The sequence below is a fragment of the Salmo salar genome, chromosome ssa04, assembly GCF_905237065.1.
Source record: "Salmo salar chromosome ssa04, Ssal_v3.1, whole genome shotgun sequence".
Taxonomy (NCBI): domain Eukaryota; kingdom Metazoa; phylum Chordata; class Actinopteri; order Salmoniformes; family Salmonidae; genus Salmo; species Salmo salar.
The window spans coordinates 81,929,701-81,943,124 of record NC_059445.1 but is presented as its reverse complement, the minus strand read 5'-3'; the positions used below and the strand labels follow the sequence as shown (position 1 = coordinate 81,943,124).

The 13,424-nt window shown below is 40.9% G+C and overlaps 1 protein-coding gene across 1 annotated transcript in view; it reads left to right on the top strand.

Annotated features, from left to right (window-relative positions):
- Nucleotides 1-7,944: 7,944 nt before the first annotated feature.
- Nucleotides 7,945-13,424, top strand: part of ywhag1 (3-monooxygenase/tryptophan 5-monooxygenase activation protein, gamma polypeptide 1) — a 21,983-nt gene continuing 16,503 nt past the window's right edge. The window contains exon 1 of the mRNA XM_014198204.2: nt 7,945-8,215. Coding sequence (XP_014053679.1) covers nt 8,129-8,215 — 87 coding nt within the window. The 5' untranslated portion in view covers nt 7,945-8,128. The remainder of the gene's footprint in view (nt 8,216-13,424) is intronic.

Sequence of the window (13,424 nt, the reverse complement as noted above, 5' to 3'; positions counted from 1 at the left end):
ACAGACATACTGCACTATAACAACAGAAACAGACATACTGCACTATAACAATAGAAACAGACATACTGCACTGCACTATAACAACAGAAACAGACATACTGCACTATAACAATAGAAACAGACATACTGCACTATAACAATAGAAACAGACATACTGCACTATAACAATAGAAACAGACATACTGCACTATAACAACAGAAACAGACATACTGCACTATAACAACAGAAACAGACATACTGCACTATAACAATAGAAACAGACATACTGCACTATAACAACAGAAACAGACATACTGCACTATAACAATAGAAACAGACATACTGCACTATAACAACAGAAACAGACATACTGCACTATAACAACAGAAACAGACATACTGCACTATAACAACAGAAACAGACATACTGCACTATAACAACAGAAACAGACATACTGCACTATAACAACAGAAACAGACATACTGCACTATAACAACAGAAACAGACATACTGCACTATAACAATAGAAACAGACATACTGCACTATAACAATAGAAACAGACATACTGCACTATAACAATAGAAACAGACATACTGCACTGCACTATAACAACAGAAACAGACATACTGCACTATAACAATAGAAACAGACATACTGCACTGCACTATAACAACAGAAACAGACATACTGCACTATAACAATAGAAACAGACATACTGCACTATAACAACAGAAACAGACATACTGCACTATAACAACAGAAACAGACATACTGCACTATAACAATAGAAACAGACATACTGCACTATAACAACAGAAACAGACATACTGCACTACAACAACAGAAACAGACATACTGCACTATAACAATAGAAACAGACATACTGCACTATAACAACAGAAACAGACATACTGCACTATAACAATAGAAACAGACATACTGTACTATAATAATAGAAACAGACATACTGCACTATAACAACAGAAACAGACATACTGCACTATAACAACAGAAACAGACATACTGCACTATAACAACAGAAACAGACATACTGCACTATAACAACAGAAACAGACATACTGCACTATAACAATAGAAACAGACATACTGCACTATAACAACAGAAACAGACATACTGCACTATAACAACAGAAACAGACATACTGCACTATAACAACAGAAACAGACATACTGCACTATAACAACAGAAACAGACATACTGCACTATAACAATAGAAACAGACATACTGCACTATAACAACAGAAACAGACATACTGCACTATAACAACAGAAACAGACATACTGCACTGCACTATAACAATAGAAACAGACATACTGCACTATAACAATAGAAACAGACATACTGCACTATAACAATAGAAACAGACATACTGCACTATAACAATAGAAACAGACATACTGCACTATAACAACAGAAACAGACATACTGCACTACAACAACAGAAACAGACATACTGCACTATAACAACAGAAACAGACATACTGCACTATAACAACAGAAACAGACATACTGCACTATAACAATAGAAACAGACATACTGCACTATAACAACAGAAACAGACATACTGCACTATAACAACAGAAACAGACATACTGCACTATAACAACAGAAACAGACATACTGCACTATAACAACAGAAACAGACATACTGCACTATAACAACAGAAACAGACATACTGCACTATAACAACAGAAACAGACATACTGCACTATAACAATAGAAACAGACATACTGCACTATAACAATAGAAACAGACATACTGCACTATAACAACAGAAACAGACATACTGCACTATAACAATAGAAACAGACATACTGCACTGCACTATAACAACAGAAACAGACATACTGCACTATAACAATAGAAACAGACATACTGCACTATAACAATAGAAACAGACATACTGCACTATAACAATAGAAACAGACATACTGCACTATAACAACAGAAACAGACATACTGCACTATAACAACAGAAACAGACATACTGCACTATAACAATAGAAACAGACATACTGCACTATAACAACAGAAACAGACATACTGCACTATAACAATAGAAACAGACATACTGCACTATAACAATAGAAACAGACATACTGCACTATAACAACAGAAACAGACATACTGTACTATAATAATAGAAACAGACATACTGCACTATAACAATAGAAACAGACATACTGCACTATAACAATAGAAACAGACATACTGCACTACAACAACAGAAACAGACATACTGCACTATAATAATAGAAACAGACATACTGCACTGCACTATAACAATAGAAACAGACATACTGCACTATAACAACAGAAACAGACATACTGCACTATAACAACAGAAACAGACATACTGCACTATAACAATAGAAACAGACATACTGCACTATAACAATAGAAACAGACATACTGCACTATAACAACAGAAACAGACATACTGCACTATAACAACAGAAACAGACATACTGCACTATAACAACAGAAACAGACATACTGCACTGCACTATAACAACAGAAACAGACATACTGCACTATAACAACAGAAACAGACATACTGCACTGCACTATAACAACAGAAACAGACATACTGCACTATAACAATAGAAACAGACATACTGCACTATAACAACAGAAACAGACATACTGCACTATAACAACAGAAACACACATACTGCACTATAACAACAGAAACAGACATACTGCACTATAACAACAGAAACAGACATACTGCACTGCACTATAACAACAGAAACAGACATACTGCACTATAACAATAGAAACAGACATACTGCACTATAACAACAGAAACAGACATACTGCACTATAACAACAGAAACAGACATACTGCACTATAACAACAGAAACAGACATACTGCACTATAACAACAGAAACAGACATACTGCACTATAACAATAGAAACAGACATACTGCACTATAACAACAGAAACAGACATACTGCACTATAATAATAGAAACAGACATACTGCACTACAACAACAGAAACAGACATACTGCACTATAACAACAGAAACAGACATACTGCACTGCACTATAACAATAGAAACAGACATACTGCACTGCACTATAACAATAGAAACAGACATACTGCACTACACTATAACAATAGAAACAGACATACTGTACTATAACAATAGAAACAGACATACTGCACTGCACTATAACAATAGAAACAGACATACTGCACTATAATAATAGAAACAGACATACTGCACTATAACAATAGAAACAGACATACTGCACTATAACAACAGAAACAGACATACTGCACTATAACAACAGAAACAGACATACTGCACTATAACAACAGAAACAGACATACTGCACTATAACAATAGAAACAGACATACTGCACTATAACAATAGAAACAGACATACTGCACTATAACAACAGAAACAGACATACTGCACTATAACAACAGAAACAGACATACTGCACTATAACAACAGAAACAGACATACTGCACTATAACAACAGAAACAGACATACTGCACTATAACAACAGAAACAGACATACTGCACTACAACAACAGAAACAGACATACTGCACTATAACAATAGAAACAGACATACTGCACTATAACAATAGAAACAGACATACTGCACTATAACAATAGAAACAGACATACTGCACTATAACAATAGAAACAGACATACTGCACTACACTATAACAATAGAAACAGACATACTGCACTATAACAACAGAAACAGACATACTGCACTGCACTATAACAATAGAAACAGACATACTGCACTACACTATAACAATAGAAACAGACATACTGTACTATAACAATAGAAACAGACATACTGCACTGCACTATAACAATAGAAACAGACATACTGCACTATAATAATAGAAACAGACATACTGCACTATAACAATAGAAACAGACATACTGCACTATAATAATAGAAACAGACATACTGCACTATAACAATAGAAACAGACATACTGCACTATAACAACAGAAACAGACATACTGCACTATAACAATAGAAACAGACATACTGCACTATAATAATAGAAACAGACATACTGCACTATAACAATAGAAACAGACATACTGCACTATAACAACAGAAACAGACATACTGCACTATAACAACAGAAACAGACATACTGCACTGCACTATAACAACAGAAACAGACATACTGCACTATAACAACAGAAACAGACATACTGCACTATAACAATAGAAACAGACATACTGCACTATAACAATAGAAACAGACATACTGCACTATAACAACAGAAACAGACATACTGCACTATAACAATAGAAACAGACATACTGCACTGCACTATAATAATAGAAACAGACATACTGCACTATAACAACAGAAACAGACATACTGCACTATAACAACAGAAACAGACATACTGCACTGCACTATAACAACAGAAACAGACATACTGCACTATAACAACAGAAACAGACATACTGCACTATAATAATAGAAACAGACATACTGCACTATAATAATAGAAACAGACATACTGCACTATAACAACAGAAACAGACATACTGCACTATAACAATAGAAACAGACATACTGCACTATAACAACAGAAACAGACATACTGCACTATAACAACAGAAACAGACATACTGCACTATAACAATAGAAACAGACATACTGCACTGCACTATAACAACAGAAACAGACATACTGCACTATAACAATAGAAACAGACATACTGCACTATAACAACAGAAACAGACATACTGCACTATAACAACAGAAACAGACATACTGCACTATAACAATAGAAACAGACATACTGTACTATAACAATAGAAACAGACATACTGCACTGCACTATAACAATAGAAACAGACATACTGCACTATAACAATAGAAACAGACATACTGCACTGCACTATAACAACAGAAACAGACATACTGCACTATAACAATAGAAACAGACATACTGCACTATAACAATAGAAACAGACATACTGCACTATAACAACAGAAACAGACATACTGTACTATAACAATAGAAACAGACATACTGCACTGCACTATAACAATAGAAACAGACATACTGCACTATAACAACAGAAACAGACATACTGCACTGCACTATAACAATAGAAACAGACATACTGCACTATAACAATAGAAACAGACATACTGCACTATAACAACAGAAACAGACATACTGCACTATAACAACAGAAACAGACATACTGCACTACAACAACAGAAACAGACATACTGCACTGCACTATAACAATAGAAACAGACATACTGCACTATAACAACAGAAACAGACATACTGCACTATAATAATAGAAACAGACATACTGCACTATAACAACAGAAACAGACATACTGCACTATAACAATAGAAACAGACATACTGCACTATAACAATAGAAACAGACATACTGCACTATAACAATAGAAACAGACATACTGTACTATAATAATAGAAACAGACATACAGGCAAAAAGACAGACAGTACATGTACATGACACCGTAGTGCTCTTTGCATGTTTTTTCCCCCAATTTTTATAAATTGTAATGTATTATTCCTGAGAAGAGGTGGACATATGTCTGGAATCAGATCATTTTGACTTCCAAAGCTCTGGCATTGTAGTTATTTTGGTAATGTTATTTTTAAATGTGACACCTTTCATGTGTAAATCGTCACCCTATCCAGCTAGTCTTCCATTTTGTCCTCTCTTGTAGACCAGGATGACTCATTACATTCTGTCTGCCGTGTGTATTTTCATGTCTGGTTCTCTCTCTCTCTCTCTCTCTCTCTCTCTCTCTCTCTCTCTCTCTCTCTCTCTCTCTCTCTCTCTCTCTCTCCCTTTCTCTCCCTTTCTCTCTCTATCTCTGACAGTGCTATTTCAGGAAGAGTATGGCAAATGATCTAAGCTTTAGCTACAGCCTTACTGTGAAATCAGTTCTCCTCTTCAATTGTCTCATGGTGCCTCTTTATTTTGTGTTTTGTATTGGACATGTAGTAATGTTGGGCGTGTCACTCTACGAGACCTCTAACCCACCCAGATAACCTACCCAGGTAACCCACCTAGATAACCCACCCAGGTAACTCTCCCAAATAACCCACCCAGGTAACCCACCCAGTTAACCCACCCAGTTAACCCACCCAGGTAACTCTCCCAGGTAACCCTCACAGTTAACCCACCCAGGTAACCCACCCAGGTAACTCTCCCAGGTGACTCTCCCAGGTAACTCTCCCAGGTAACCCACCCAGGTAACTCTCCCAGGTAACCCACCCAGGTAACCCACCCAGGTAACTCTCCCAGGTAACACACCCAGATAACCCACCCAGGTAACTCTCCCAGGTAACTCTCCCAGGTATCCCACCCAGGTGACTCTCCCAGGTAACTCTCCCAGGTGACTCTCCCAGGTAACTCTCCCAGGTAACCCACCCAGGTAACTCTCCCAGGTAACCCACCCAGGTAACCCACCCAGGTAACTCTCCCAGGTAACTCTCCCAGGTAACCCACCCAGGTAACCCACCCAGGTAACTCTCCCAGGTCAGTGGTCAGGCTGTGGTCAGTGCTGTGGTTAAGCTGTGGTCAGGCTGTGGTCAGGCTGTGGTCAGGCTGTGGTCAGGCTGTGGTCAGTGCTGTGGTCAGGCTGTCGTTAAGCTGTGGTCAGGCTGTGGTCAGGCTGTGGTTAGGCTGTGGTCAGTGCTGTGGTTAAGCTGTGGTCAGTGCTGTGGTCAGGCTGTGGTCAGTGCTGTGGTCAGTGCTGTGGTTAAGCTGTGGTCAGGCTGTGGTCAGTGCTGTGGTTAAGCTGTGGTCAGGCTGTGGTCAGGCTGTGGTCAGTGCTGTGGTTAAGCTGTGGTCAGTGCTGTGGTCAGTGCTGTGGTTAAGCTGTGGTCAGGCTGTGGTCAGGCTGTGGTCAGTGCTGTGGTTAAGCTGTGGTCAGGCTGTGGTCAGTGCTGTGGTTAAGCTGTGGTCAGTGCTGTGGTTAAGCTGTGGTCAGTGCTGTGGTTAAGCTGTGGTCAGGCTGTGGTCAGGCTGTGGTCAGTGCTGTGGTCAGTGCTGTGGTCAGGCTGTGGTCAGTGCTGTGGTTAAGCTGTGGTCAGTGCTGTGGTCAGGCTGTGGTCAGGCTGTGGTCAGGCTGTGGTCAGTGCTGTGGTTAAGCTGTGGTCAGTGCTGTGGTCAGTGCTGTGGTTAAGCTGTGGTCAGGCTGTGGTCAGGCTGTGGTCAGTGCTGTGGTTAAGCTGTGGTCAGTGCTGTGGTTAAGCTGTGGTCAGGCTGTGGTCAGGCTGTGGTCAGTGCTGTGGTCAGGCTGTGGTCAGTGCTGTGGTCAGTGCTGTGGTTAAGCTGTGGTCAGTGCTGTGGTCAGGCTGTGGTCAGTGCTGTGGTTAAGCTGTGGTCAGGCTGTGGTCAGGCTGTGGTCAGTGCTGTGGTTAAGCTGTGGTCAGTGCTGTGGTTAAGCTGTGGTCAGGCTGGCTAACTGACATGGTAGAGCTGCTTGGGCAGGTTAAACCCAGGAATGATGATGGGCTCTTGGTGGATTTGTTCTGCAGCCTATTAGACCTGCACTCTGCTGCTCGACATAGAGGCTAGTCAATTACTGCAATATGCTATTCTAATCAATTCAGATTGTGACTAAACATGAAAGGTACCCTAGGCTCTTCAAGTTCCCCCTATAAAGACCCTACGGAAGTCTACACTAGACCTTCTGTCACAGCATGTGTATGAGAATAAGCCTCTCTCTAGTCTGCTAATGTTCAATGATAGGGTGTGGTTAAATGGTTTAGAATAAACCGTACCGTTCCCACAGCACCCTGCACAGAGTAAAAGCGTATGATTCTAACGGTAGAATCCTATTCGTTAACCAGTATCAGCCACTGACTGTGCTCCCAATAAGGATTGTTACATCACGACACATTTACACGCCTATTTTCTGGCGCTGACGCAATCCAGGGAAAGTGGTAATGTTGGGAGGGAGTGTCCCGTCCGCACGCACAGACAGCAGGGAGCAGCTGCAGCAAGAGGACCTCTGGTAACATTCCACTTGTATTGCTGAAAGTGACATATATTACCATTTAAAACTTTAACAATTCTATAATAGCATTGTATCAACGACAGCTAAAATGGTAGATCGCGAGCAACTGGTGCAGAAAGCCAGGCTGGCCGAACAGGCTGAAAGATATGACGATATGGCAGCAGCAATGAAATCGGTAAGTTCTGCTTTGGAATCATATTTCTGAGATGAATAAGCGGTCATAAATATCTGCCACTAACAGTGTCATTTCCTCCCGTTTAAAAAAATAAATAAAATATATATACATTTACATACATAATAATTGCGATGTATCCTATGGCAATCAGTGTTGTCTGCTTATTGCATTCCATATTTAATTAGATGCATATTCGATGTATTAAACATGCCTTGAAAGAACATTATTATGGCAAAACCTTTAACTTGAATAAGACAGGGGATAGCCAATATATCATGCCATTTACATTTTCGGGGAACGTGACTGGCAGTGGCAAGGCCCATAGGTTACTACAATACATATCCGTTATTTTTTATTTTTTTTATCCAGCAATTGTTTGCACCACATTCGTTATCTAAATGAAAGGCATGTTTATTGAAACGCCGAGTTATGGTCACGTAGTGCATTGCCTTATAGTATAAAGTGGTTGTCAGTGTGGCATAGGGCTGTCAGATGAAGGAAACAAAAAACCGAATGCGGACTGTTTGATCTTGGGGCGGTGCCTTCTTTTTGTTGCCATGGAAACAATGATGGGGAGTAATAACGGATAAATAATCTTTCTCTGGAGATGAAACCTGTTTGTTTAATTGTTGATCTAACTGAATTAAATGGGAAACATGATTAATATTGGCAAGGAGAGGCAGTGGAATCTTCGTGTAAAATGATGTGCTTTTGGGTAGACACCAGAGAGAACAAGCAATTCACTGGTACTGTAGCCTTTATTAAACTACTGTTCAAGAGTGACATGGTCGGAGGCGAGGATGGCTCAATTTCCTGGTTGTCATACTAATCTCTAACCATGACAATTTTCCCGCGAAGATCCATTTTTATTAGTCCTATCTAACATTGTGAGGAAATACATTTATGCACACACACACACACACACACACACACACACACACAAAGTCAGTAGCACGCGCTGTATAGAATAAAGCAAACTGTTGTAGCCTATATCGATTTTGCGCAATATACAATGTGTCCGTAAAATATGATCCTGGGAACGTGAAACGTGGGTGGTAGGATAAATCCTTCTAGAACGTTCTTTGGTTGTCATATTGCAGTGGATGCAGACTGGAACGTGTTAGAATGGTCGGAATGGTTCTGAATTCCATCTCAAAGATAACCGGCATTGTAGCAGCCAATGCTGTATCATTGCATCCTCCTCGACCTCGTCAGAAGGAAGGCGTAGCAGGTACTTGTGTACGAGGCGTGTCGCAGAATGTGCCAAGGTGCAGTACCCGTATTGCACCATTTCGGGAATCGGACTCAGCCCTTTTTATCCGTGGCCTACTATTCAGACATGCTATAGGAGGGGCTTGATATAATCAGAAGGATGATATTGACTACTCGGTGTATAAACACTAGCTGAGATAGTGGATGATATGGTCAGGTCAGTATGGGGTAGCTGTCCCTGGCCTGGGATGTATGTCCAATGTGGTAGCCTGTCTAGCCTATCTCTCATCCTTATCCTGACCAAACAAACATGAATGTACAATCTACCCAACACAGGAGGTTGGTGGCACCTTAATCGGGGAGGATGGGCTAGTGGTAATGGCTAGAGCGGAATCAGTGGAATGGTATCAAATACATCAAACACATGGTTTATTATTATTATTATTATTATCCGACCCTGCTGGTCATTTATGAACATTTGTACATCTAGGCCATGTGCTGTTATAATCTCCACCCGGCACAGCCAGAAGAGGACTGGCCACCCCTCATAGCCTGGTTCCTCTCTAGGTTTCTTCCTAGGTTTTGGCCTTTCAAGGGAGTTTTTTCCTAGCCACCGTGCTTCTACACCTGCATTGCTTGCTGTTTGGGGTTTTAGGCTGGGTTTCTGTACAGCACTTTGAGATATCAGCCGATGTAATAAGGGATTTATAAATAAATACATTTCATTTGATTTCCAGGTGTTTGATGCCATTCCGTTTGCTCCGTTCCAGCCTTTACTATGAGCTGTCCTCCCCTACAGCAGCCTCCACTGATACACAATAGTATATTGGGTCTGTATTACATCAATAGGATAGAGAGGGAAGAGAGCATAGCAGGCTATTCACCTTAATGAGTAGACAAACCAATAGTGATGGACTGTATCCACCTCTGAGAAAATGATCTGTCACAGACTACTAGTCCATAGAGGGCATGGCATAATTACCTTGAACAGGGCGCTTTAATGTTGAACGGTAGGTTGTCACTAAGTAGTTACTGTAGTACACTGTAATAACACAGAGTCCATTGCAGAAGCTGGCTGTAGTATTAGCAGCCAGTCAGTATGTAATGTAAATGAATCATGTTCTCCAGGGTTAAGGTCAGTATGTAATGTAAATGAATCATGTTCTCCAGGGTTAAGGTCAGTATGTAATGTAAATGAATCATGTTCTCCAGGGTTAAGGTCAGTATGTAATGTAAATGAATCATGTTCTCCAGGGTTAAGGTCAGTATGTAATGTAAATGAATCATGTTCTCCAGGGTTAAGGTCAGTATGTAATGTAAATGAATCATGTTCTCCAGGGTTAAGGTCAGTATGTAATGTGAATGAATCATGTTCTCCAGGGTTAAGGTCAGTATGTAATGTAAATGAATCATGTTCTCCAGGGTTAAGGTCAGTATGTAATGTAAATGAATCATGTTCTCCAGGGTTAAGGTCAGTATGTAATGTAAATGAATCATGTTCTCCAGGGTTAAGGTCAGTATGTAATGTAAATGAATCATGTTCTCCAGGGTTAAGGTCAGTATGTAATGTAAATGAATCATGTTCTCCAGGGTTAAGGTCAGTATGTAATGTAAATGAATCATGTTCTCCAGGGTTAAGGTCAGTATGTAATGTAAATGAATCATGTTCTCCAGGGTTAAGGTCAGTATGTAATGTAAATGAATCATGTTCTCCAGGGTTAAGGTCAGTATGTAATGTAAATGAATCTGTTCTCCAGGGTTAAGGTCAGTATGTAATGTAAATGAATCATGTTCTCCAGGGTTAAGGTCAGTATGTAATGTAAATGAATCATGTTCTCCAGGGTTAAGGTCAGTATGTCATGTAAATGAATCATGTTCTCCAGGGTTAAGGTCAGTATGTAATGTAAATGAATCACGCTCTCCAGGGTTAAGGTCAGTATGTAATGTAAATGAATCTCGCTCTCCAGGGTTAAGGTCAGTATGTAATGTAAATGAATCTCGCTCTCCAGGATAGTAGGCCAATGAGGTGTAATAGTAGACAGCAATCTGGGCATTTGATATCAGGAAACGCCCATTGCTGCCTGCCATTGGTCAGTCCATTGATACCTTCCATTGGTCAGTTCCAGTGCTATGAGACTGATGGTTTCTTGACATAGATAATTTGTTTACATAGCAGGTTAGGATAACTAACGTGGAAGGCTAGGATAATTTATGTAGCAGGTTAGGATAACTAACGTGGAAGGCTAGGATAATTTATGTAGCAGGTTAGGATAACTAACGTGGAAGGCTAGGATAATTTATGTAGCAGGTTAGGATAACTAACGTGGAAGGCTAGGATCATTTATGTAGCAGGTTAGGATAACTAACGTGGAAGGCTAGGATAATTTATGTAGCAGGTTAGGATAACTAACGTGGAAGGCCAGGATCATTTATGTAGCAGGTTAGGATAACTAACGTGGAAGGCTAGGATAATTTATGTAGCAGGTTAGGATAACTAACGTGGAAGGCTAGGATCATTTATGTAGCAGGTTAGGATAACTAACGTGGAAGGCTAGGATAATTTATGTAGCAGGTTAGGATAACTAACGTGGAAGGCTAGGATAATTTATGTAGCAGGTTAGGATAACTAACGTGGAAGGCTAGGATCATTTATGTAGCAGGTTAGGTGAATTAGGGTGGCAGGTTAGGAGAATGAGGTTAAGGTTAGGAAAAGGGTTAGGGTTAGGCTTAGCTACAATGGTACTGTTGTCAACAACTGTTGTCCTTGATGCAAAATAAATGGCCACCGACCAATAGCGAGAATTAATGGGAGTAATTTGACATCAAGAAACGCCGATAAACGCCCCACAGCATTTCCCAAAGTCAGTCCCCTTAGCACTAGCACTACACAGCTGATTCCAATGAATCAAAGCTTGATGATGAGTTGGTTATTTGAATCAGCCGGTAGTGCTAGGGCAAAAACCAAAACGTTCACACAGGGGGGGCCCCAGGACCGGGTTTTGGGAAATCCTGGTCTAGCAGGTTGCTTTAGGACCAGGTGGTGGTAATGTCAGGGGAGGGGGGCTTTCGCTCCACCCTCTAAATTAAGGCTGACTCAGAGAGGGACGAGGGGAGCCCTCATCCTAGGCTGACGACTCACACTAAAGTCTTCCGCTGCTCTGTCATTCGCTACACACTTTAATCCGAGACATCATTGAAGTCGTTTCATTGAAGGGTGTTGTAAAAAACAAAGTCATCAGTGATTGGATCATCTCCAACCGATCAGAGAATGATCAGAGAATGAAAGCCAATGACGAATTTTCAAACCTGCACTTTACCCACCTCCGTGTGTTCAGGCTCTGGCCCAACCCAACCCAACCCATTGGTTTCTGGACCAATCAGACGGCCCCAAATGTGTTTGCATTCAGTGAAGGGTCCGGGAGGCACCCAGATCCAGGCTCATTGCAGAGAAGAAACTAACATCCATGGGCATAGCGTAGCGTTTTGCCGGATCAAGGTAGCCAGGCACCCCCCATCCTTATCCTTATGCCCCAACCCCCAACCCCCATCCTAATCCCCAGCCCCAACCCCCATCCTTATCCTTATGCCCCAACCCCCATTCTTATCCTTATGCCCCAACCCCCATTCTTACCCTTATGCCCCAACCCCCATTCTTATCCCCAGCCCCAATCCCTATCCTTATCCGTATGCCCCAACCCCCATCTTTATCCTTATGCCCCAACCTCCATCCTTATCCTTACGCCCCAGCCCCCATCCTTATCCTTATGCCCCAACCCACATCCTTATCCTTATGCCCCAACCCCCATCCTTATCCTTATGCCCCAAGCCCCATCCTAATCCCCAACCCCGAACCCCATCCTAATCCTAATACCCAACCCTCATCCTTATCCCCAACCCCCATCCTAATCCCCAACCCCCATCCTTATCCCCAACCCCCATCCTAATTCCCAGCCCCAACCCCTATCCTAATCCCCAGGCCCAACCCCCATCTTTATCC